The sequence below is a fragment of the Archocentrus centrarchus genome, chromosome 17, assembly GCF_007364275.1.
Source record: "Archocentrus centrarchus isolate MPI-CPG fArcCen1 chromosome 17, fArcCen1, whole genome shotgun sequence".
NCBI lineage: Eukaryota > Metazoa > Chordata > Actinopteri > Cichliformes > Cichlidae > Archocentrus > Archocentrus centrarchus.
The window spans coordinates 9,989,960-10,012,655 of NC_044362.1; the positions used below are offsets into that span (position 1 = coordinate 9,989,960).

Below are 22,696 nucleotides of genomic sequence, written 5' to 3' on the forward strand. Positions count from 1 at the left end.
AAGCTCCATACTTTGACATGTTGTCACCGAGGTTCCAGAAGAGCAGCTGTCTTTCCCAGTCAGCTGCACCTCTGAAGTCCGATTGGCTCCTGTCTGGAGGAGTGGGTGTGATCCTCTATGTCTAGCCTCCCACTTGTCAGTCTTGTTGGACATGAAGCACTGTAGGAAGGCATGTTCACAAGCTCCTCCTTGCTCATTGCTCCCTTTAACACACAACTACACCCAGCTTCTGTTATGGCAGGGGCTGCACATTGGCATTTACCAAACAGCCGCGGCATGCCACTCTCCCTGACAGCACCTCCCTGCCTTCTCAGGAGACAGACAGGCTGAACTCGCTGAGAGCAGACGGTAGTGGACTATCTGGCAAACACTCCCTCAAATCAGCGGGGGGAAAGTGGGGAAAACTGCTGAACATGTCACAAGGTAAGCTCAGACATAATATTCATCTCATATCTGCAGGCAGTTGAGGACTGTTGGATTGGACAGTTAATCAAAGCTGAGATGCAGAGAGTTGACCTTGAACGTCTTCGATCGGGCACCAGCTGATTTAAATTCTGGGTCACAAAAGCTTTTGACTCTGAATGGATTTAACAAATTGTGTGGAGTGCACCTCTGGGCCAAATAAGCATACTAAGCAGATCGTCAGGACAACAACTTTGAATTCAAAAGATTAAATGTTCAATTGTACTGTTATTTTTTCTTATTTACTTATGCAATGAAGAAGTGAACTGGAGTCGACACATACTCGTTTGCCCACATAACCACACATGTTTCTATTTTAACCTCCTCATGTTAGCATATCATTGTTTCTTCCTTGCGTGAAGCTCCAGGCAACTGTTTCATCCTATGAGCTTTGACTCCACATACCATCCAATGAGGCTTTGGATGCCTTATTGCAATTCTGACCCTGGTGCTGTTGGAATGGGTGCAGGGCAAATCCAGCGATTCAAAAGCACCAAGACAAAACATACAAGTGGAAAAAAAAAAAAAAATCACAGAAGCAGAAGGTTTTCTAAGAACTCTTTGAGGAGACAGTTAGTGAAAAAAATGTGAGTTTGACAGAAAAAGGGAAAACGGAGTAATAGGGAGGCATGGGATGGGGTGGGGGAGGGGAGGGGGAGGGGGCTTGAGCTCAAACACTTGGCTCTGGCTCCAAAATCAACTCCAAACAAAAGATGAGGGTTAGAGTTATGAGTTGGAAAAACCACAGACTGTACAGCCAAAAACTAGAAGAGAGAGAGGATTTTTCCAGGAACACAGCATAGACAGTAAAACATGTATGTACAGGCACTATAAAGAAGAAAAGAGGCATAAAGCTATAGGTTCAGTGTATAGAGAGAGATGTTAGTTTTCACAATATTAGAAGCCAGGTACAACTGTGTTTCTTTCCAACCACAGAATACAATACAGTTGTGCTGGTGGCAACATGACTGCGAGTTTGCACTCCTGTGAAAACCCATCAACACAAATGTATGGACTAATTCTATAAGTATCAAATGGACTCTGTAATAGGACCAGCATTGTTTGAACCAAAGGCTAATGTCTGGATGCTAACAGGCTGACAGTTGTTGACGCATTCACCATTTGGTTAAAGAAACAAACAACAACAACAAAAACAGGACACATCCTCTGGGACCACAGCACACCAGTAAAGAGTTGTCTCAATATTTCCAAAGTGATAGAGCAACCAGCCTGCTACAGAGTCACATGATTAACATGGCTGTTGACATGTTTAGCTATTATTGATGACTAAAGCAGCAATAAATTAGCTTTTTGTCCACTTCATCACTGCTACATGGGGAAGTTGCAGCCATGTGTCACGATGAGCGCATGTTGAATCTGTGGTTTTGGTAAAGAATGCTCTGGATAGACATGTTGTGATTATGAGGTTTATGCTGATGCAGGGAGAGCCTTAAGGTCTGCATGAGAGAGAGGACACAGTCAGCCAGAGGAGGGGAGCAGCTGTTGTGGGTACAGAAAGATGAAAAGAAAGTTAAGTAAAGGAAAAATAGCTGTGCAAGAAGAATGTGGCAGTTCCTCCAACTCAAAGAGCTTTCACTGAGGAACAGAGAAAGCCTTGATTTTTAACAGAAAATCTGAGCTCACTGTAACGCTTGACTTTGGACTGAGTCCATTATGTGCGGATGCAGCAGGGCCGCTGTGTGCTGCTGTTTGGCTGGGGCCGGTTTGGGGTAAAGCAAATATTTTACGTTTCATTTTGTGGGTTTCCTGTGAGCTGGGCCTACCCCTTCAAGCACAGACAATTAAAACCTATGCCGCGGAAATGTGGAGAGTTAGGCAACGGCTCCTGGGAACTGCCTAACCCTAACTCCGCTGTATTGTTTCGTTTGTGGTAACCTGGTGAGGAGGAAATGTACGAGTCTATATTTATGGATAAAAATTGATGGCTTGTGGGCAAAACTTTTGTTTGTCAGAAAACTGGAAATAAATGGTCTAAAATTGGCATTTCTATTTCTTAATGTTGTACATGCAGTTTTTTTAAAGTTTGATTAGCTGAGCTGTGGTAGTTACATCATGTTTGGGCATTTTTGGTCATCATTTCTTTAGCGCTAGAAGTGCCATTTAAATATTAAGCTACAGTTAACGTTAGCAGACGAAAAGACTGGAAGCTAGGGGGGAAAAAAAAAGCTGGCATGGCTTCAGGCTTAGAAGGTTTTTAGCGTACAGTCGTGAAAAGGAAAACCAAGTACACCCCATCTTTGTAGAACCACATTTTGCAGCAATAACTTCCAATAATCATTTTCTGTATGACATCATTGTGGAGGAATTTGGATTCCATAGAGTGCTGTATACATTTTTCACGACTGTATACCACGTTTGTTGGATCTGTACCAGGTGTTAGCTGCTTCCAGCCTCTACATTAACCTATTTTAATTGTCTGCTATGTGTAGCTTTATTAGCATACTGATATGGCACCACTGCCTACTCATAAGAAAGCAAAAAGTGCATTTCCCAAAAAATAAATAAATCTGTGTAATTACTAATTATTCATATTTTTCTCAAAGCAAGCAAGACATTTTTTATTGAGAACCTCAAACTTTTTTTTTTCTTGTGAAAGAATTTCTTGTTTTCATTCAGTTGAATTCGAGCCAGCAGACTGCATTTTGAACTGCAGTCAACAGAGAGATCGGGATGTCTGCAGTAACAGGTGCTCCGTGCTTCAGCGCTGATCGACACAGCCAATAGCAAATACAGTCTCTGCTTACTATCAACTGACTCTTTTCCTATTATTAATGCTACACTGGCTATATGGAAATATTTCTTGTGTAACTCTTGGTTTTTATGTCTATCTGGAGCACCTGACTGGTGTTCATTTAGCCTTACAAATGAAGACATATCTAGGTCTCTGCCTGACGTGCTTTAGATTTACACCCACATGAACAAGCTAAACTTAGACCTGTCAGATCGAGGCCTAAAAGATTCCTCTCAACATCATGAAAGGCCACTGAAGTAATAGCAAATACTGTAGTTTTAGTATCTAACACAATGGTTAGATGTATGCATGAGTAACAGAATGGAAGATAGATGGGAAAAAAAGGAATTGTTTATATGATCCTTCTCATATCAATCCAAAAGGTTTTTGGTGTTGCCAGGTCTGAGAACCAAACCCCAAAACTTTTGATACTTTAGCACCAAATTGGGCCCCCCAGTATACTGACAGGGGACCTTTGTTGCCTGTTGCTTGTCATCTCTCCCTGCACCCTGCATTTCTTTAATAACTGAATTGAATTGCATTGAGAAAAAGAATAAACCTAATTTTGATTAAGTTTGAATTCTGTTCCAGTCATTTATTGTGTGACTACTTGTGTTTAGATACAGTTTTAGGTTAACCTTGTAAAGCCTGTTAATACTCAGAAATTTCTAATACTTTTTAAAGTAATACTGCTTTCTTTTGATGTGCAGGTTTTAGATTGCAAAAATTGTTCACATCCCCATCTGCAATTTGAAAATTTTTTTTTGCAGTTTATTGCTGGCCACCAGAGAGAGTGTGAATGATAGAGGTGAAAATTCCCAGCAGGGACATTTGGTGGTGTTTGTCTGTTTACTGCATAGCTAACATTGTTTGGGGCTGTGGCTTGGTGGCTGCCGTGCCTCAAGAGGACAGCAAGCAGCCGCAGAGGATGGTGGTCAGGAGAGAGGAGGGGAAAAGTAGGAGGGAGGAAGAGGTAAAGATTTAAGGGGGATGAAACTGATAGAGGGAGGTAGGGGAAGCAATGACATTAAAAAAGGAGAAGGGCACATTGGTATATTAAAGGGGCAGCAGAGCACTGTACTGTAAAAATAATTCACTTTCAAAAGTGAAAAACGACATCAGAGATAGTTCAGTGAAAGAAAACCGAGTAGCTGAAAGAAGACTGCAGACCTAGTAGGAGGCACACAGAGAGCAGGAAGGGAGGAAAGTATTGAGTCAGAACAATGACCGTCTGTATTTATGTCTGTAGGAGTTTATTTTGCACTGCTGGCCATAGCTGCTGGGCTAAACAGTCTCATGCTATTTTCAGCTCTTGTCCTGGATGGCAAGGCTGTAATCAAGTGAAGATCAGGCCTGCCACTGTTGAATAATAGCTGCCTGGTGGATGGAAGAAATGAGGCATCAAGAGTGTGAGAAAAAATAGAAATCTATGGGGAAAGACTAGAATAAGAGAGGGAAAGAAAGAAAAAGCACTTAAACGTAATTGAATGTTTGTGTTTTGTTATTCATTCACTACATGCGGGCGAATGAATGAGGACATTGTGTGTGGCGTACAAACAAGGATGATTGCCATTCCATCTGGTCATAAAATTTAGACTGAGTCTGCCACCAAATGTACCACAAATAAACCTCAAGCGAGTGGCAGCGCCAAAATTTGGAAATCTGCAATATGTTCATTACATTATTATATAACCACACAATAATCACTTTTACTACTTGTAAAAATGCACTAACAGGTTTTTCATATGCTGTTGGCTTAATTCAGTCCACTTCTTTCTTGTCAGAGGTCCAACCAGATAATGTGTCAGCAAATTTTTGGAGGAACTGAGGAGAACAAATGATGGCAACACAAAATGGTAGAAAAGCCTTTCACTTCAGAATTTTACTGATTCTTACATTTATTTGAAATGCATACTAAGTTACTGTTTGCAATGTTTGCAGGAAATATTGCACCTTGTAAAACAGCACAGAACGGAATCAAAGCGAAACCCCCGTACTCAGTGGAAACCCCTTATGGCTTCCGACTTGACCTGGACTTCCTGAAATATGTAGACGACATAGAGAAAGGGAACACCATCAAAAGAATTCCCATTCAGCGCAGAAGCAAGGGAGCCCGTGCAAGCACTTTACCGAGGCACCTCAATGCTTCTGGGTGTGGCTACCGCCCAAGCCCCTGGGGATCTACCGGAGCTCTTGGCCCCAGGTCTCGATTGTCAGATGCCCATCACCATGGCTACACTTCCTGGGCATATGATCACAGGCCACCTCTCTCTCCCACAGGGTTTAAGTCTTTGGCAGAGATGGAGGCCAGAATCAAGGAGTTTGACGAGCAGCCTCTAGGGGAACATATCAGACCTCATCTCCTCCGTGCCTCCAGTCTGCCACTCACTGTATTACTAAGACAAGGGTCCGAGTCCACAGATGACCACAGCAGCCTCTGGAGTTCAAAGGATCACCTTGGAGGAAGAAACATCTCATGTGAAGACGTTTTCCACTCTTCAGACAGCCCTCGGCCACAGGACTGCTCAGGGTTATTGAGGCGTCTGACCGAAGCTCTTGAACGAGTGGGGGAACTTGAGATGGAAGTGAGGGTCATTCCAGAGCTCAGAGCGCAGATCTGCATCCTCCAGGAGGAAAGAGAAAGACTTCGTCTGGGGCTGAATCCACGTGACCATCCCTCCACAATGAATGGAGCCGCAGATCCTTGTACGTCCTCTCACTACAGCAAAGTAGGGAGAGGACCTCAGCATGAAAGTCACAACATATTTCCTAGAAATTACAGTGTCAGCCAAGATGACTCCAATCCCACGCATGAGTGGAGGACTAGTACAGATCTGGATGAGCTGCTGACGGTGACATCCCTGCAAGCCAAAGTAGCTGTGTTGGAGCAGAAGCTCCATGAGACTAGTCTGGAGCTCCAGAGAGTGTCGGGGCTCCTGAAGGAGCAGCAGAAGGAAAGCAGAAGGAAAGATGAGAAGATAGAGCATCTTATCAAGAACCCTGCGGTGTGGGTCCGTGCAGAGAAGGTGTTGGTAGACCAGGATGCAGATGAGATGATGGTGAGATCCCTTGAAGCAGATTATGGTAAAGCACCCTGCTTTACTGGTACAAGAACAGTTAATACAAATGGTCAAACAAGTCAGCAACACAAGCCTGTAATCAGTTCAACGTCAACTGAAAGAAGTCCACCAGTCTCTGTGGAAACTTCAGATGCTTCAGCTGAAAGTACAGACACAGTGGTGTTGATCCACCACATAGAGAAGATAAAGAGCCTCCTGGATCAGCAGTGGAAGTGTTTGTTTACAGAGAGTAAATCAGGAGAACAGGGCAAACCTCTAAAGCACCCAGATCCCAAAGTCAACTCTCTACAGCAGGAGATGATGGGACTTGTTGACATCCTCACGTCTTTTTACAAACAGCATGGAGACAGTGATGGTAAGAAGATTCGACATGCAGGTACTGTCATCCACATGACTGTATGGCAGCCTTGAAATGTGTACACATAACAGAAAGCACATTTCTGGGTTGTAATAATGTTGCTGTCCCTTTGCCTGCCACTAAAGTCAACTAGACATAAATTATATTATTGAAAATTAGTGATTATAACCAGTTTGTCCTCTTGGAGCTTTGCACCACACAAAGCTCCACTGACTTAGTCACAGAGAATAGGAAAAATGTTCATACTTTAACTACTAACAACTACAGCAATTTAACATCTGTATCATCATATGAATAAAAGGAAGCTGATATATGAATAAAATGGAAGTTTGCTCAAAGTCCGTTCTGAAGCTCAAATTCAGTCATTTGCTTTAGAAAACGCTGCATCACGATATTCCTCTGCGAGTCAGATAGATTAGATCCAAACTGATGGCTGCGGTTATTTTGGGGGATTTATGGTTTTTTGTTTAACTGACAAGTGGGTGGCTTTTGTGTTTACAGAGAGCATTGCAATTAGTTCTAGGAATGATGAAATGGTTTATGCAAAAGCAAACATGTATCTCATGAGGAGCATGCAGTGCTGTTGTTCAGCTGACATTTCATCACATCCTTTGTGTTTGTCTTCCGTGTAGCCTCTAAATCCATCCTGCGGACAGAAGGATGTGCCCAGACGTCGAAAAACCTACATTCTGGGGGTGTTAATGAAGGGTTAGTAAATAACTCTCTCTGACTTTAGCAACCCTAAATGTTATGATTGTCGGTTGCTTGACTTGAGGTTCTTTAAGCTACTGTTGTATAGTCCCGACAGAGAAAAACATCATGATTTAAGTCTGAAATGTGAGTACCACTCCCTCTGAAGTTGTGAGTTAAGGGAGGAAAGTGGCAGCTCCTGTGTCTTACAATGACACAGTGAACATAAGCCATATTGCAAAGCCTTGTATATAAGTAGTCAGCAGTTATAAAGGAAAGTGTTTTCTGGTTCAGTATTACAACATGATACAGTGCAATTTCTGCCTGGTTGTATATTGATTCCCAGCCTCTGACACTGAAATAATTATACTTGAATTTTCCTTAACACACATAAGGCATTCAAACTAGTTATTCATTTGAGAAAATTAAAATAAATTCACAAGTTTACCAACTTCTGTCAAAAACACACACACCATAAAAACTGTGCAGAAGCAGTTGTAAACATTTAACATAATACATAATAGTTTCAATACCCTGCCATGCTTTTTTTTTTTTTTCTCTCTCCTTTTGTGTGACTGCCAGTAAAAAAATGGCTGATCAGGACTGTATGAGCCAAAGTGTCCGTGGTGATTTGGAGCAGAGGAACAGTAGCACTAGCCCTGGGGAGGTGGCTGCTGACCAGGTGGATGCAGACGCAGAGAAGCGAAGAACAGAAGAAGAGAGGCAAATGGGCCCAGACAGAGAGGCCAAACTGGAAGGAACAGGTGGCGGTGTTGAGTCTCTGGAAGCTAAGTCTGCAGACAAAACGGCCAAGTTGAAAGCACAGCCTGCAGGAGAACAGATGGAGGGAAACTCTGGCTTGGAAACAACCACCAAAGGCAGGTGAGAGGACCTCAGCAAATGCCCTATCAGTGTCTGTTTGGAACATGTAATTGCACTCAGCAGGGACTAGGTCCTATTTTTTTTAATTTCATCAGAATATAATGTTCATAATGTTCATGCTTTGAAGCAGATTGGCTTTCTATTCTGACCTTTTTTGAGCACATGTATACACGTGTTTTTTTGTTTTTTTTCAGAGAAACAGTAAATCCAGATTTTATTTCTGCCTGTCGTTTCCTCAATGATCACATGGACAACATGGATAACCCCAATGATGACATGGTAAGCAACTGTGATTGATGATTAAATCTAAATTGTTTTATAATGAATCTGCACACATATACAGTCTTTCATTTACTGCTTTTTTTTAACTGAACCTATCAATGTGTTTATTAAATTCAATTGTATTTATATAGCATAACAACAGTCGCTGCAAGGCACTTTATAATGTAAGATAAAGAGCCTACAATAATACAGAGAAAACCCCAACAATCAGACGACCCCCTGTGAGCAAGTACTGGGTGACAGTGGGAAAGAAAAACTCCCTTTTAACAGGAAGAAACCTCCAGCAGAACCAGGCTCAGGGAGGGGCAGTCATCTACTGCGCCAGGACAAAAGACACACTGTGGAACTTTAGTGACGTCTGATTGACGTAACCGAGTGTCATTACTGCCGACGTTTACAGTATATACATGGGGCATGGTCATGCACAGCAGCAAACCCACCTATAACTAGGCACTACTCTGTGATCACACCTGCAGGGACCCATGAGTTCTCACAACCCAGCCTTCATTTTAATATCAAATAAACATCTTGCATGGTTGTTACCATATCATGCTGACAAAACCTGTCCACAGACAGAGACAGTATAAATGCCTGCTGAACAGCATTTGTTACCTGGAATCTGCATTACCCATTCTGCCAGAACACACAGAGATACTATACAGTTATATAAGGGAAAAAAATAGTAGACACAGCTGGTAAAGCAGTTTCTTGCACTTACCCTCAGTTCTATGGAGTCTTGTATCATTGTTTTTATTCATTGTTTTGGTTTGCTATTGTGGATTGCACTCGTGTAGGACATGTAGCATTGAAAAAGATAAGTTGGATGCAGCTGCATTGATGTCACTCATTTAATTGTGGACTATCATTTTAAATTTTTGAGTTCGACATTTTATCTGTTGCCATCTGTTTTTTGTTGGGTTTTTTTGTTTTTTTTTTCTGAGGAGTTATCATACAATGCTAGCACCAGCTAGCTAGCATGTTTAACAAGACTGACCCATAATTCACTTCATGCACAAACAGTCAAAGTAGCTTTAGAGACCAAAACTGACCAAAACTGCAAGCATGTGTTTTCTGCCCTGGAGTCAGCTTTTTCAACATGGAAGTCTAAGGGGATAGGCATAAGTTGCCATTTAAGGAGCTGCAATTTGTGGCATTTCTAGTTCTAAAATTCTATATATTTTCTGAGGCCCACGGGGACCAGAGGGGCCTTAAAAGAAAGTGAATATTTTATATTCTAAAGGTGGGCAGAAAAACAACATTTCTTTAAAGCGGGACTGTTAGATGATCCAAACATGTAATAGATGTTAATTAAATTAATGCTTCATCTAATTCACAATAAACAGTCGCCTCAAGGTGCTTTATATTGTAAGGTAAAGACCCTACAATAATTACACAGAAAACCCAACAGCTGAAACTACGCCCTATGAGCAAACCCTTGGTGAAAGCGGGAAGGAAAAACTCCTGTTTAACAGGAAGAAACCTCCAGCAGAACCAGGCTCAGGGAGGGGCAGCCATCTGCTGCGACTGGTTTTGGCTGAGGGGAGAGAAAGACATGCTGTGGAAGAGAGTCAGAGATTAATAATAACTAATGATTAAATGGAGAGTGGGGTATAAACAGAGTAAATAAGGTGAATGAAAAGAAACACTAAGTACATCATAGCAGCCTAAGCTTATTGTAGCATAACTAAGAGAGGGTTCAGGGTCACCTGATCCAGCCCTAACTACGGTATAAGCTTTATCAAAAAGGAAAGTTTTGAGCCTAATCTTAAAAATAGAGAGGGGTGTCTGTCTCCTGAACCTAAACTGGGAGCTGGTTCCACAGAAGAGGGGCCTGAAAGCTGAAGGCTCTGCCTCCCATTCTACTCTTAAGTATCCTAGGAACCACAAGTAAGCCCGCAGTCTGAGAGCGAAGTGCTCTGTTGGGGTGATAAGGTACTATGAGGTCTTTAAGATAAGGTGGGGCCTGATTATTCAAGACCTTGTGGTGAGGAGAAGGATTTTAAATTCTTTTCTGGATTTAGTATCCTTCTTATTCACATATTTTCCAGAGGAAGGCCCTGGTTGTGTTGTTCCAGCACTGGTTCAGTGCAGCAGCAGAGGAGGCTTCTGAGGCCAGCAGGGTGGCGGCGTATCTGAAGCACATGAAGAAGGAAACACCCTCACTGTTGGCCTTTCTGGTCAACTTGGCGGACGACAATGGAAACACAGTGCTGCATTACAGTGTATCCCACTGCAACTACAGCATTGTCAGCCTGCTCCTGGATACAGGTAATATTACTGTGTTGCCAGGGCTATTGTACTGTATAATGTACGTAATGAAAAGACTGACATCTTCCCTGTGCCATAGGTGTCAGTGACGTGAACATTCAGAACAATTCAGGCTTCACGGCAGTGATGCTGGCCTCGCTGACAGCCCCTGATGGACCTGGTGGAATGGAAGTTGTCCGCAAGTTAATGGAACTGGGCAACATTAACATTCGCTCCAGCAAGGTACCACAACCAATGAGAACTAATGTAACAGGGAGATGGGGAGTGTGAGATGGCAGTGCAGTTCCCTCCTTTAGCACCCTGGTGCTGGTTCTTTAAATTGGCATCTAAGCAGTCAATGGAAGATTGAACTACATTCATTATTAAAGAATGATTTTGTAGATTTTACACAGGGAAATTGATCAGTGATGCAGTGTATACTAAGGCTGTTAAAACAGCTGTATAATGTCTTCTGTGGCTCAAGGGGAGAAAACAAACAATATTAAGTCATCAGGATTACCTTAAACAGGGGTGAAAGGTTTGCACATTAAGCTTTCAGCCTTTGTTATGGACAGTCTGAAAGACAGAGGCATATACCCAATCTTTTGGAGTTGCTGTCATGCATAATGTACATGTGGAAGAAATAGAAGACTTGAACAATTCGTAGTCTGGGCTTTACGCTCTCTCCCACTCCACACAGACGGGCCAGACGGCTCTGCACTTGGCGGTGAGACATGGCCGAGTTGTGATGGTTCGCCTGCTGCTCAGCTGTGGGGCAGATGCTAACATCCAGGACATCGAGGGAACCACAGCCCTGATGTTTGCATCTGACAGGGGGCACACACACATCGCAAGACTCCTGCTGGAGAGAAGTCAGTGCGACCTTGCTCTGACTGATAAGGTAAGACTGCAGCGAACAAGTCACCGTCTAACCTGAGAAACAATGGAGTGAGAACACTTTTCTGTGACTCACAGTTAATTGAACCACAATGTTGTGATGCATTCTTCAGGCATCAGACCTGTTAAACAGAATTTCAGGACACTGAATTAATGTGATGATTCCACCTCCATTTGTTAACAAAATAGCACATCTATCTTTGTATTCACATCACCGAATGCAAAAAAAAGCAGCTTAGAGGTAAAGCTGGAATGTGTTGACTCACACTGTGAATGTGAGCAGACTGACAGTCTGGATGTAGCAGAATAGAGCTTTCCCAGGATTAATCAAGGCTACAGTAAGACAAATCTCCCTGGGAGGAGTTAATCCACTAACAGTACAATATCTGTGCCATGCAGAGCAAGTGGAGGCAGGGAAAGAGCAATGGACGCAAATCTCTCTTCTGCTTTTGACAGTCTACCTTTTAAGTACGCTTAAGAGTAAAAAAAAAAAATCCTTCCCTGACTGTGAACCATGTCTCACTTTGACCTAAACCCAGACTAATTAGACTGATTAAACTATGGAAAAAATTCATTCTTATTGGCTACAGATATGCCAGCAGCTTAGTGAGGTAACGCCAGGGGTGCTTTAAGCTAAATGTTAACATCTGAATGCTAAACTTCACACAAAGACAGCATGCTGATGTGATTATGTTTGCTCCCTTCTCCACCCTAACTAAACAATCACATGATAACAAAGGTCACAGAGTCACCAAAATCTGCAGGGGTTCACCATTTGGGGACCACGAATCAATTGTATAAATATTGATCTGAATTACTGACCTGACGATTTTTTTTTTTTTTCCTTCCTGTCCTCCAGCGAGGTCAAACTGCGCTTTCCATCGCCATGCAAGGTTCCCACACCGATACAGCCACCCTGCTGCAGGCCCACGCTAAAGCTCGAGCTCTGTAGAGCCGCATCTGTTGGCATATCAGATCCTCTCACCTGAGTGGCACTTCAAACGCAGACTGAACTGTGCGCTTCCTTTTCTTTCTAAATGGGATGATATAATAATAAGACTGTATGGCATCAGTAAGTGAGGGAGATGATGGTTGCTGGTGCAGCAAACAGTGAATGTGCTGTTTTCGTTTGTCTTTACTGCAGATGTTTATAGTTATCTCTGATCTTTGCACATTCGTGTAGCAGCTTAGCTCTGCAAACTATGCAATGGAAAGAATATTTATTAAGTTTCTTGCATCAGTCACATGAGTACTATCTAAATGTTTGTGCTTATAAGAAGATTGTACCTATCTGTTTCTAAGGGGGATTTTAAATATTTTCAAGCACCCTTTAAATACTTCCCACCCTGCATGCCAACTAAACAGAAACAAATCCCTGGTGCCGGTAAACCCACCTGTTTATTTCACACATTAGCAATAGCTATACTGATGTATACAATTCCTGTTTGTAATAAAATAATGGGAAACTAATGGTATTTCATTTTTTGAAACAAGCAACATGCTCTTGAGCTGGTTGGAGATTTCCTTCATCAGGTATGCAGCTGTAGTGGCAAAGTCAACCAGCAGGTGGCACAACGCTTCCATTTCACCATCACCGCCGCCAGTCAAATCACACATAATAAGGACCCAAATACAGAAAGCTAAAATAAACACAATCTAAAAATGATCACATTCAAGGGAGTAGATTTAATCTTGTTCAAGTGCGACACACAGAAACGCGGTGTCTTCTGATTTGCAGTGACTCCACTGTGCGTGAGGACAACGTGTGAGATTCACCTGCGCTCCAGCTGTATGGCACCTAGGAATGCTCAGTCAGTTGTGAAATCAGATTTGTTTGAGTGCCTTTGTTTCCTCTAACCTCTTGGGAAACAGTAAGGGGCAGTTTTTTGTTGTTTTTTTTGTTTGTTTGTTTTTGCACAGAGCTGAGATTTTGTTTGTGACATAAGACAGAAAGGATGTGCATAGATGGCGAAGGTGTTGGATTTCTGTGTGACAGAGCATGGGCTCTTCATTTCCCCTGGGGATTTCTTCCATTCTAGCTGACTGTCCTGCTGTAATGACCACAGGCAACTATAAATCCTCAGAAAATGAGGAAGATGGCCAGACGGAGATGGAAATAGGCAAATGTATCTATATGAAGCAATTACAAAGGAGGTATGGAAATGCTCTGTCAAAATAAAATGTTTCATATAGATGATTTTGACAACATGTAACTGTGGCTACACATACACACACTCACACATGGTTGCATAGGTGTACATTCCCCATCCCCCACCCAAAGAAGCCTTAATGCCACAGCAAGTAACAGTGCTCATTTCAGCCTTTGTGTAGGAGTAAGAACATCTGTGACAGCTCCTTTGTCTGCAGGCACCAGCGGACTAATAAAACATACCTATTCCACAACATCCTGAGGGGGCTGTGATACAACAAGGAGGTCTGTGGAGTCTAAAGGTATTTGCTGGCTTCAGTTTAATAATGATAATGGACTGGATTTATCTGCTACAGTTTCTCCGTCTGCTGATGAATCACTTTGAATGCAAAAGGCATTTCAGTTTGTGTGGTTGTACACTCAGGGGTTTGGCTTCTGAAGCATTACTTCATCTGGCACAATCTGTAGTATATATCAGCTAATGAGAGTGAATGTTACCCAAATTAAAGCTGATATTTCTGCAGATTTCACAGATGCCACTTGTGCTACGTGCTGTTCACATAAAAGGTAAGAGCAACACAGAAAACAGTTATTAGGAGACATGTTTGTGGTTCTCTGCTTATTCGTATGTGCTGCTAGTTCTCATACATGTTGCCCAAACTTAACACAGTATTTAGCATTTGCATTTGTTTCAGAAATAATTAAAACTCCTTCACTTTTTTTTTTTTTTTTTTTTTAGATCAGTCAGTAAGATTGGATCACACCGCCAACATCCAGGTTTTCAAATCATGTACAGACTTACGCATGAAGACTTCAAACTCCAACTTCTGCCAAAAGTACTGAATCAAGACTTGAAATACTTCAGGTTTTACTTCTAATTACATTTGCAAAAGGTTAAAATTTGATTGATGGACAAATACCAGCTTTATACAAAATTCAAAGTCACATTTACAACACTAAAGCATGCAAAATGGAAATGGAGTTTGAATACTTTGTAAAGCTCTGCATCCTCCATATCTGATACACAGACTAACATATATGAGGGATATAGCTAGTAGCAGACACGCAGCAACAGTGTTAGCACTGATTTGGAGTCTTTCTGAGGAGATGATGAAAGCTTAATATTCATGCACACCTTTAGCTGTTTTTGATCTCGACTAAATCCCAAGAAAAATATCAGCGTCTTCAGGTGCTGCATACTAAGCTATACTCATATCTACCATCTGTTTGCAGCATCTGGAAAAGGGTGTAGTGAGACTGAAAAAAAATGTGGGTCAGAAAACCAAAGTGAGGTAAATCACTGTTTACTGTCTCCCAGAGTTAATGATATGGAGGACCTTAATGTATCTTTGTCCCCCTTTTTTACCTTCCCATTTAATATTTATTTATATATTTTTATAAAATGTATTTATTCTTCAAGAAGGCTCTCTATTTTTAAGATTAGGCTTAAAACTTTCCATTTTGATAAAGGTCATCGTCAGAGGGCTGGATCAGGTGACCCTGAACCCTACCATTGTTACACTGCAATAGGGTGGGCTGCTGGGGGGGTTCTTCATCATTTCTTTTCTCTCTCTGTGTTTATACACCACTCTACATTTAATCATTAGTTATTAATCTCTGGCTCTCTTCTACAAATGGTCGCTACAGATGGCTGCCCCTCCCTGAGCCTGGTGCTGCCAGAGGTTTCTTCCTGTTAAAAGGGAGTTTTTTCCTTCCCGCTGTTGCCAAGTGCTTGCTCACAGGAGGTCATCTGATTGTTGGAGTTTTCTCTATAATATTTTAGGGTCTTTATCTTACAATATAAAGCACCTTGAAATGATTTTTGTTGTGATTTGGCATCATATAAATAAAATAGAAATGAATTGAACTGAATAGCCCCAAATGCTCCAAAGGGCTCGAACAACATTAGACACAGTGAAGAGTTCTAGTTTAATGACTAGAAGTAGAGGATGAGCCCTATCACAGCCACATGTCATGATCCTGGGCCGGTGGCCCAGCGTTTTGAGTTTTCTTTTGTGTAGCTTTCTTTTGTTGTATTTTTCAGGTTGTGTTTCTTATATATTGTTTTGAGTATGCTGTTTAGTCTCCCTTGTTTTTGTGTATGTTCCCTTAAGTTTTCAGTGTTAGGTCTGCGTCTGTTATGTGTACTCAGTTCCTGTTTTATTTTGACGGTCTGTTTCCTGTGCTTTGTGTTTAGTTTTGCTTCCCCTTGTCATTAGGTTCATTTGGTTCACCTGTCGTCCCCTGCTGTTTCCACTTGCCCTAATCCCCTTCTGTATATTTAAGCCCTTTGTTTTCCCTCTGTTCCTTGTTCGGGTCCTCGTCAGTTTTGGCCTGTGTGTTTTGTCTTCAAGTTCCTAGTGTCTGCTTTTGAGTTTTCTGTTTTGTAATTGTTTGAGTTATCAAATAAACCTCCCTCCGAACCTGCTCTCGCCGTGTCCTGCACTGGGGTCCTCCCTGCCTTGCCCGCACACAGCCGTGACACCACATCCGTCACTGAATCATCCAGTTCCAGGATTTATTTAAAAAAACAAAAAAAACACTCAAGAAGTGGAAACTACAGTCAGCCAGTCTCAAGCGGCACCTGCAGGAACTGCAGTTTTTGCTGCCCCTTGGTGTATCCTCTTGGGCTTATAACATGTGCTGTCCATCACAGTGTGTCATAGAGTCCACTTTCTAGGTATTTGCTGATTCCTATTACTCATAATTGAAATAACTGCATCCAGCTAAAAGACTGCCAGAGAACTGTGGTGCTTAGCTAGTCTAGTGAAACATAAAATGGTCAGTCAGGACTTGACTGACCTATACTGAGAGCATTAAAGATTCAATGAAAAACAAACAGCTAAAATACTCACCACCTTACAAGAATTTATACATTTGTATAAAATGTGGTCATATTTTAATAATTCACTGCTATATATATATATATATACTTTTATTCTAGTGTCTACTTTCTGCTCTTCAGAGAGGGGATCTACAGGCTCAGGGGATAATTCCTAATAGCTTTGTCATTGTGGGTAACACTTTTTGCACACATTTATACCATTGTTGATATAAAATGTATTAAGTAGTGTAACTCTAAAGCAACTCACTTCAGAAAATTTTATAATAATGCAGTTCTGATATACCACCTTGTTTGAAAGCTCTTTAATGGTACAAAAGTATTGCGTGAAATGTGATAATTTGCTGAAGGAAAAAAAACAGAACAGGCCGAAAACATTTTCAATCAGATTTTATATATCAATATATAGAGATATTCAAAAGTAATCCAACACAGGAAATCAAAAAATGGAATCAGTTTGGTCTTAACACAGTTCATCATTGCATGTACAGTAGATGGCCGATCCCTGTCCTTTTCATGAAAACGCTAGAATAAAACAACAACAAAAAAAAAGGCACAAATAAACAAAACTCAATCATCGCACTGACACAGAGGCTGGGAAATGTTGTAAAATGTGGGTGTTTTGGGGGAAGGGTCTCCATGTTTTGTGAGGTTGAACAACAAAAGAAGTGTTGCACTCAAAAAAAAAAAAAAAAAGAAAAAAAAAGATGCACAGCAAGAAACAACACAAACCACTTTGGTGGATAATTTGGATTTTTTACAATCAGGGAATGCAGTGTTCTCCTTTATACAAATAAATTAATATACCTGCCAACACTTTATCTAAAATCTTATGTACAGCTTCTCTTTTACATAATTATATAATACATTATCAAAAACTTTATGAAAACATATTTACAAACCAATGAGTCAAAAAGCACCCTCGAAGCTTTTCCAGTGTCACACACTCACACACATACGCATTTACACACCTGTTTCCACACACTACGTTCTTCCATGCAGTACACAATACAGAAGGCATTCTAAGAGGGTTGTGCAACAAAGAGCATACAAAACAGTTCAGATATGGCTGTGGGATGAACATTAGCACACATGCATATTAATGAGCACACGCGCACACACACACACCTAGACTTTTAAGGTTTATGAATGGTGTATAAGTGTTAAAGATGGGGGGGTAAGATGAATCAAGTTTACTGACTGGGCCGGTTGGTATCACCCTGATTACATCACAGCTCGACTTGGTTTCTGTGGTTACATCACATGACAGGTCTTTCTAGACACGCAGCCACTGGCTGAGCCCTCCCACACAGCACTATCCAAAAACTGTCCGCTCGGATATTAGCCATCGCAGGAAGTAGAGACCGTGTGCGTGCGTGCATGTGTGCGCACGTTTGTGTATCTTGCCTGGAACAATGAATGGCTGCATTGTCAGTTGGTGAGCAATTATGCATGCTGTTTGTGTTTACGCACGGCAAGTGCACACTGTCTCCGTCCTCTGGAGAACAGCGTGAATTTGCTATCACTGCGCCCCATGTGTATTTCTGTGCACATTTGTCACAGTCAAAAGCAGGTGATCAAATAAAATTATTAACACTCGAGGAATTTTGTCAACCACATAACGCTGCAGCTGCCTAAAAGCTGCCATCTATTGCTTTTCTCAAACCATTTAACACCTAAACAATCCACAATAATGAAGACAGAACTTCTGTGTAAAACCCACTCCTCTCTAACCCTCCCTGCTCTAAGAAAACAAGCTGAATACTCTTTGTCTCTTTTTTTTTTCTTCTTTCCAGCCTGCAAAACCTGCTGCTCTTTAACTAAACCTCAGGGGTGTTGAAGGTCAAATAAATACATAACCTCTCAAATCAACTGTGTTCAACTACACCTTGAAATGTTAGACAACTCACCCTGAAAGGCCTCCCTCTGAACCAGAGAGAAAGCCCAAAATGTAGTTAGTAACCTTTAAAAATCCGTCACAGAATGGAAAAATCTTCAAAGAAACCCACACACAAATGTTACCTACACAAGACAACTCCAGCAACAACAATGTGATTGGCTCTAACATGAATCTGTACAGATTGTCCCATCAATGCACGGGCTGTCCCAGTTTCACAGCTCCTCCTTCACTAATAGCATTCCCAGGGCACCGTGGCCTACCAGGAATAACACCGAGCCCAAATTAATACATCAAGCATGACACAGTCTCACGCTGTCCCATCACAAAATATAAGACACACAGCACACGCCTCACTCAATGCAAAAGAGTCAAAAGAGGAATCAGTCTAACTCCATTATTCCAGCTGAGGTCAAAGTCAGAAACACATTAGCACACATGTATAATTCTGTAGTTAATTCTCAGCATTCACTGAGGAAAAAATGAGACTCATCTCCAGCACAGAAAAAAGTATGAAACTATTTTTTTTTTTAGGAGTCCTGTTTGTCTTACTAATACGGGTGTTTTTCAAATGGAAACTGGCATAGGATATGGCTGGGAATGGCTGCATGTAACATTTGATGATATGTTGTTCATTCCATCAGCAAACTCAGTCCAAGTCACCTCTGACCTCACTGTGTGTGCGTGTGCCTGAGCGGCCATCTTTTCCAGGCGTCGCCCCTTTGCAGGTCACTTCGCAGTGGAGAGCATGGGCTGCTCTGTGTACCAGTGAGTCCCGGGGTCTGGCATGCTGCCCCCGAGAGGCAGGGCAATGAACTGCGGGCAAGTGCCACCTCCAGCTGCCACAACTCCCATGCCAACGCCCTGAGGGTACGGATGGTGGTGCGCGTGGTGTCCCATGGCGTCGGTCCGCCCGATGTGGATCTCGTCCTCCTCGCCCTCGCCGGTGGTTTTGCGGTAGACAGGGTTGTCGAAGTTCATGCTCTTGGTGGAGTTGCGCCGCCAGTTACGCCACACCAGGTAGACCGCGGTGCAGACCAGGCCGAACACCACTGTGGCAACGATAGGAACTGCATGCGTTTAACACACAGCGGCAGGGACATGGGAAGGGTTGGAGCGTTAACGAGGCATAACGAGTCCATGGCATGAAATGACAGGCACAGAGAGGAGCAGAACAGGCATGCGGGGGACACAGAGGGCAGGGGGCAGTGGTACAGAGGTTGTGTGTGGGTGGCCGGGCTAAACACTGGGTCACAGTTGGGTCATACACCAACCAGCATTTTTTATTTTTATTTTTTAATCAAACTCTAAATCAGCAACACAGCACAGCATTAGGAGTAATTTCACTTTAAACTATCCTCAGGGAACACAAATTTGAACTCATTACTGCACAATGTCTTGGCAACTCATCACAGCATATCTGTCCATGAGTAAGCATTTTAATTTAATATTGCTTTATTAAATTACACCAATAAAGCTTTCATGCTCTGCTGGCATAATATTTTTTTTGAGGCCCTCTACTAAATGTTCACCTTATTAAGTATATAATAAGAACAGTCCATCTGATCCAATTGGCTCACTCCTTTTGTTCAGCTTCATTTAATAATAGCATTATGTATTATTATAGATGCACAGTGTACAATGTTTTTCATGTACACAGCACTGCTCACTTTCTTGCAACCTTTAGATTTATCAGTATTAGTACCGGACAGCTAAAGACGGCTAAAGGCGATGGCTTGTTTTTCTTGCCTACCCAAAACAAAAATCTCAAGACCACCAGCACATCACCACTCACTTATAGTCAGGATCGAGTTTTAAAAGGCTTGTTTACAAGTATTCCACAAACTAGAATTTCCCTCTGCATCAACCCCATCAACAGCAATAATCTTCGATTTACCAAACATATTACTAATAACCCTAAAAGCGTAGGAAAATAAGTAAGTCAAGCAGTGAAGTGAGGCTGTTAAAAAGGAAGTCTGTTAAAATACGGTCTCTGCAGCAATAAAAGAGCTATTCTCTTTAATCTCTGTTTTCTAAGTATACGATCAGCTTGTTAACCAATGATGAACCCCTCTCCATATTTAATTCTTAAAGACTCATCCTCTCTGGGATGTTTCTTTTAAAGCCAATCATGTTACTAACCTGCTGCCAGTTAACTTTTTTAGCTCTTAGATTTTTTTTTCTTTCCGATTTGCTGTTTGTAGTTAGTTTTTTTTTTTTTTAATAGCATTAAACAACTTTTTCTGTCTTTTCATGGCCCCGTATCAGCTTAAAAATGTGTTGCTGGCATCAGTATTTTCTTTCCCCCCCAAACAATCACATTTCTCTGTTCTCATGATTTGGTATGCTTTTCTTTGTATTATCTGAATTGCATTTTAATGACTGTAAAATCACTGCATTTCATTTTTAATTACATTTCACTCGGCTTACCCCTTTTATGTTGTATAATTATCATCTCTTCTTCCTCTAATATCTGTGAGCATGCTGGATGATTACAGCTTCTGAGTCAAACTCATGGAGCAAATGTTTTTTTTAAATTAGGAAGTAAAATCTGGCAACAGCAGATTAGTGTATTTTAGCCAGTTATGAGCTAGGCAATGCCAGTCTTCATCTAGAAATGAATGACTTTATCTACGGCACCAATTCCAAAACAGCTGGGATACTGAGTAAAATCTAAATAAAACCTGAATGTAATGATGTGTGAATCTCATAAACCCATATTTAATAGGACAGAAAGTGAGATGTTTTAGCTTTTCATGAAAAATATTAGCTCATTTTGAATTTCAACATGTCTCAAAAAAGTTGGGACAGTGGCAACAAAAGGCTGGAAAAGTAAGTGGTACTAAAAAGAAAGCTGGAGGAACATTTTGCAACTAATGATGTTAACTGGCAAAAGGTCAGTCACATGATTGGGTCTAAAAAGAGAGGCAGAGTAACGATGGGCAGGGGTTCAACAGTCTGTATCTATAAATTGTGAAACAATTTGAGAATAATGTTCCTCACTGTAAAATTGTGAAGACTTTGAAGACTGTTGCTTCAGCTATAGTAGATAATATTTTCAAATATTTCGATCTCTGATGGTATGGGGGTGCATTAGTACCTATGGAATTGGCATTTTGCACATCTGGAAAGGCACCATAAAAACAATAAGAGTATGTACAGGTTTTAGAGCAGCATATGCTCCCATCCTGATGATGTCATTCAGGGAAGGCCTTGCATTTTTCAGCAAGACCCTGCAAAAGCTGCATCTATGACAACAGCATGGCTACAAAGTAGAAGTTTCTGTATTGTTTTTAAAAGAAGATTGGATGCTACGCAGTGAGATGTGTTGCTGCCATCAAATTCAAAATGAGCTAATATTTTTGTCTTAAAATTGCACATTTTGTGAATAAAATATGGGATTATGAGATTTACAGATCATCACAAATCATTTATATTTTATAGTGTCCCAATGTGTTTTTGGAATTGGGTTTGTACTTCTGTTGGAAATCAGAGACTCTTTCTGACTTTTGAGACACAAATCCTTCACCGTCATGTGCTGTGAATGAAAAAAGTGACAGTATTTTGTTCATTTAGATTTAGCAACTACTTTTACTGGAGTAAAATACTCTAACTATAGACAAAAGATCTCCTGACAAGGATTCCCTGCAGTAGCAGAACCCAACACAACATGGTGTGAAGTGAATAATGCAGAGTGGCAGCAATGTCAGACACACAGAAAATGACTCCTGAGAAACCTCAGTGGGGGAGACCTATAGGCCAGGCTTCTCTCATCTTGCCACAGCAAGGTCAGTGTGATTGGACTACAAACATTGGCCATAGGCAGCACTGAGACAGCAGCCTTGCAGGCCTTTATCATGGACAGACAAAAACAGACAAGGGAAGCTGCCGCTAGCTTACCGATGGGGATGACCACTCCCAAAACAGCCACAGTTAGGTTCTCACCCAGGAGGAAATGCTCGCTTCCAGCTGTACAGAGAGATGAAACAAGTGAGAGGTGTTAGAGCGACAGGACGAAAAGATGGCAGAGCAAGAAAGGATAAAAGTGAGAAAGCGTGCAGGAGGGGAAAAAATGTGTGAGAAATAGAGTGAAAGATAAGCAAAGCCATCAGGAAGGGTGAGGTGGTGGAAGAAAAGAGGTGATAAAGACAGATTGGT

The 22,696-nt window shown here is 41.5% G+C and overlaps 2 protein-coding genes across 5 annotated transcripts in view; one reads left to right on the forward strand and one right to left on the reverse strand.

The window, feature by feature from the left end:
* The first annotated feature begins 196 nt into the window (after nucleotides 1-196).
* Nucleotides 197-13,094, forward strand: LOC115795314 (KN motif and ankyrin repeat domain-containing protein 2-like). Of its 2 annotated transcripts, none has more exons than XM_030751137.1 (10): nucleotides 197-423; nucleotides 4,999-5,070; nucleotides 5,156-6,670; nucleotides 7,285-7,360; nucleotides 7,925-8,224; nucleotides 8,419-8,503; nucleotides 10,555-10,774; nucleotides 10,854-10,996; nucleotides 11,421-11,654; nucleotides 12,510-13,094. In XM_030751137.1, the coding sequence occupies exons 2-10, from the start codon at nucleotides 5,052-5,054 to the stop codon at nucleotides 12,600-12,602; spliced, it is 2,685 nt and encodes an 894-aa protein (XP_030606997.1). In that variant the 5' UTR covers nucleotides 197-423; nucleotides 4,999-5,051; the 3' UTR covers nucleotides 12,603-13,094. The 2 variants fall into 2 exon arrangements, with proteins under 2 accessions (XP_030606997.1, XP_030606998.1); XM_030751138.1 differs by having other exon boundaries at nucleotides 200-423; nucleotides 11,454-11,654.
* A 3,920-nt stretch (nucleotides 13,095-17,014) lies between these two features.
* The window catches only part of LOC115795752 (low-density lipoprotein receptor-related protein 8-like), an 87,345-nt gene continuing 81,663 nt past the window's right edge, over nucleotides 17,015-22,696 (reverse strand). Inside the window, exons 17-18 of one of the 3 annotated variants that reach the window (XM_030751815.1) lie at nucleotides 22,439-22,507; nucleotides 17,015-19,590 (exon numbers count right to left, since the gene is read on the reverse strand). In XM_030751815.1, the coding sequence (XP_030607675.1) occupies nucleotides 19,268-19,590; nucleotides 22,439-22,507 (392 nt within the window). In that variant the 3' untranslated portion in view covers nucleotides 17,015-19,267. Of the gene's footprint in view, nucleotides 19,609-22,438; nucleotides 22,508-22,696 lie in introns of all 3 variants that reach the window. The other 2 variants (XM_030751814.1, XM_030751816.1) reach the window with 2 other exon arrangements.

What these genes read in the sequence shown, in the direction of transcription:
- LOC115795314 (XM_030751137.1), top strand. An exon ending in GAAACAACCACCAAAGGCAG is followed by an intron (nt 8,225 to 8,418) that starts GTGAGAGGACCT and finishes GTTTTTTTTCAG; the next exon opens with AGAAACAGTAAATCCAGATT. An exon ending in ACCTTGCTCTGACTGATAAG is followed by an intron (nt 11,655 to 12,509) that starts GTAAGACTGCAG and finishes CCTGTCCTCCAG; the next exon opens with CGAGGTCAAACTGCGCTTTC.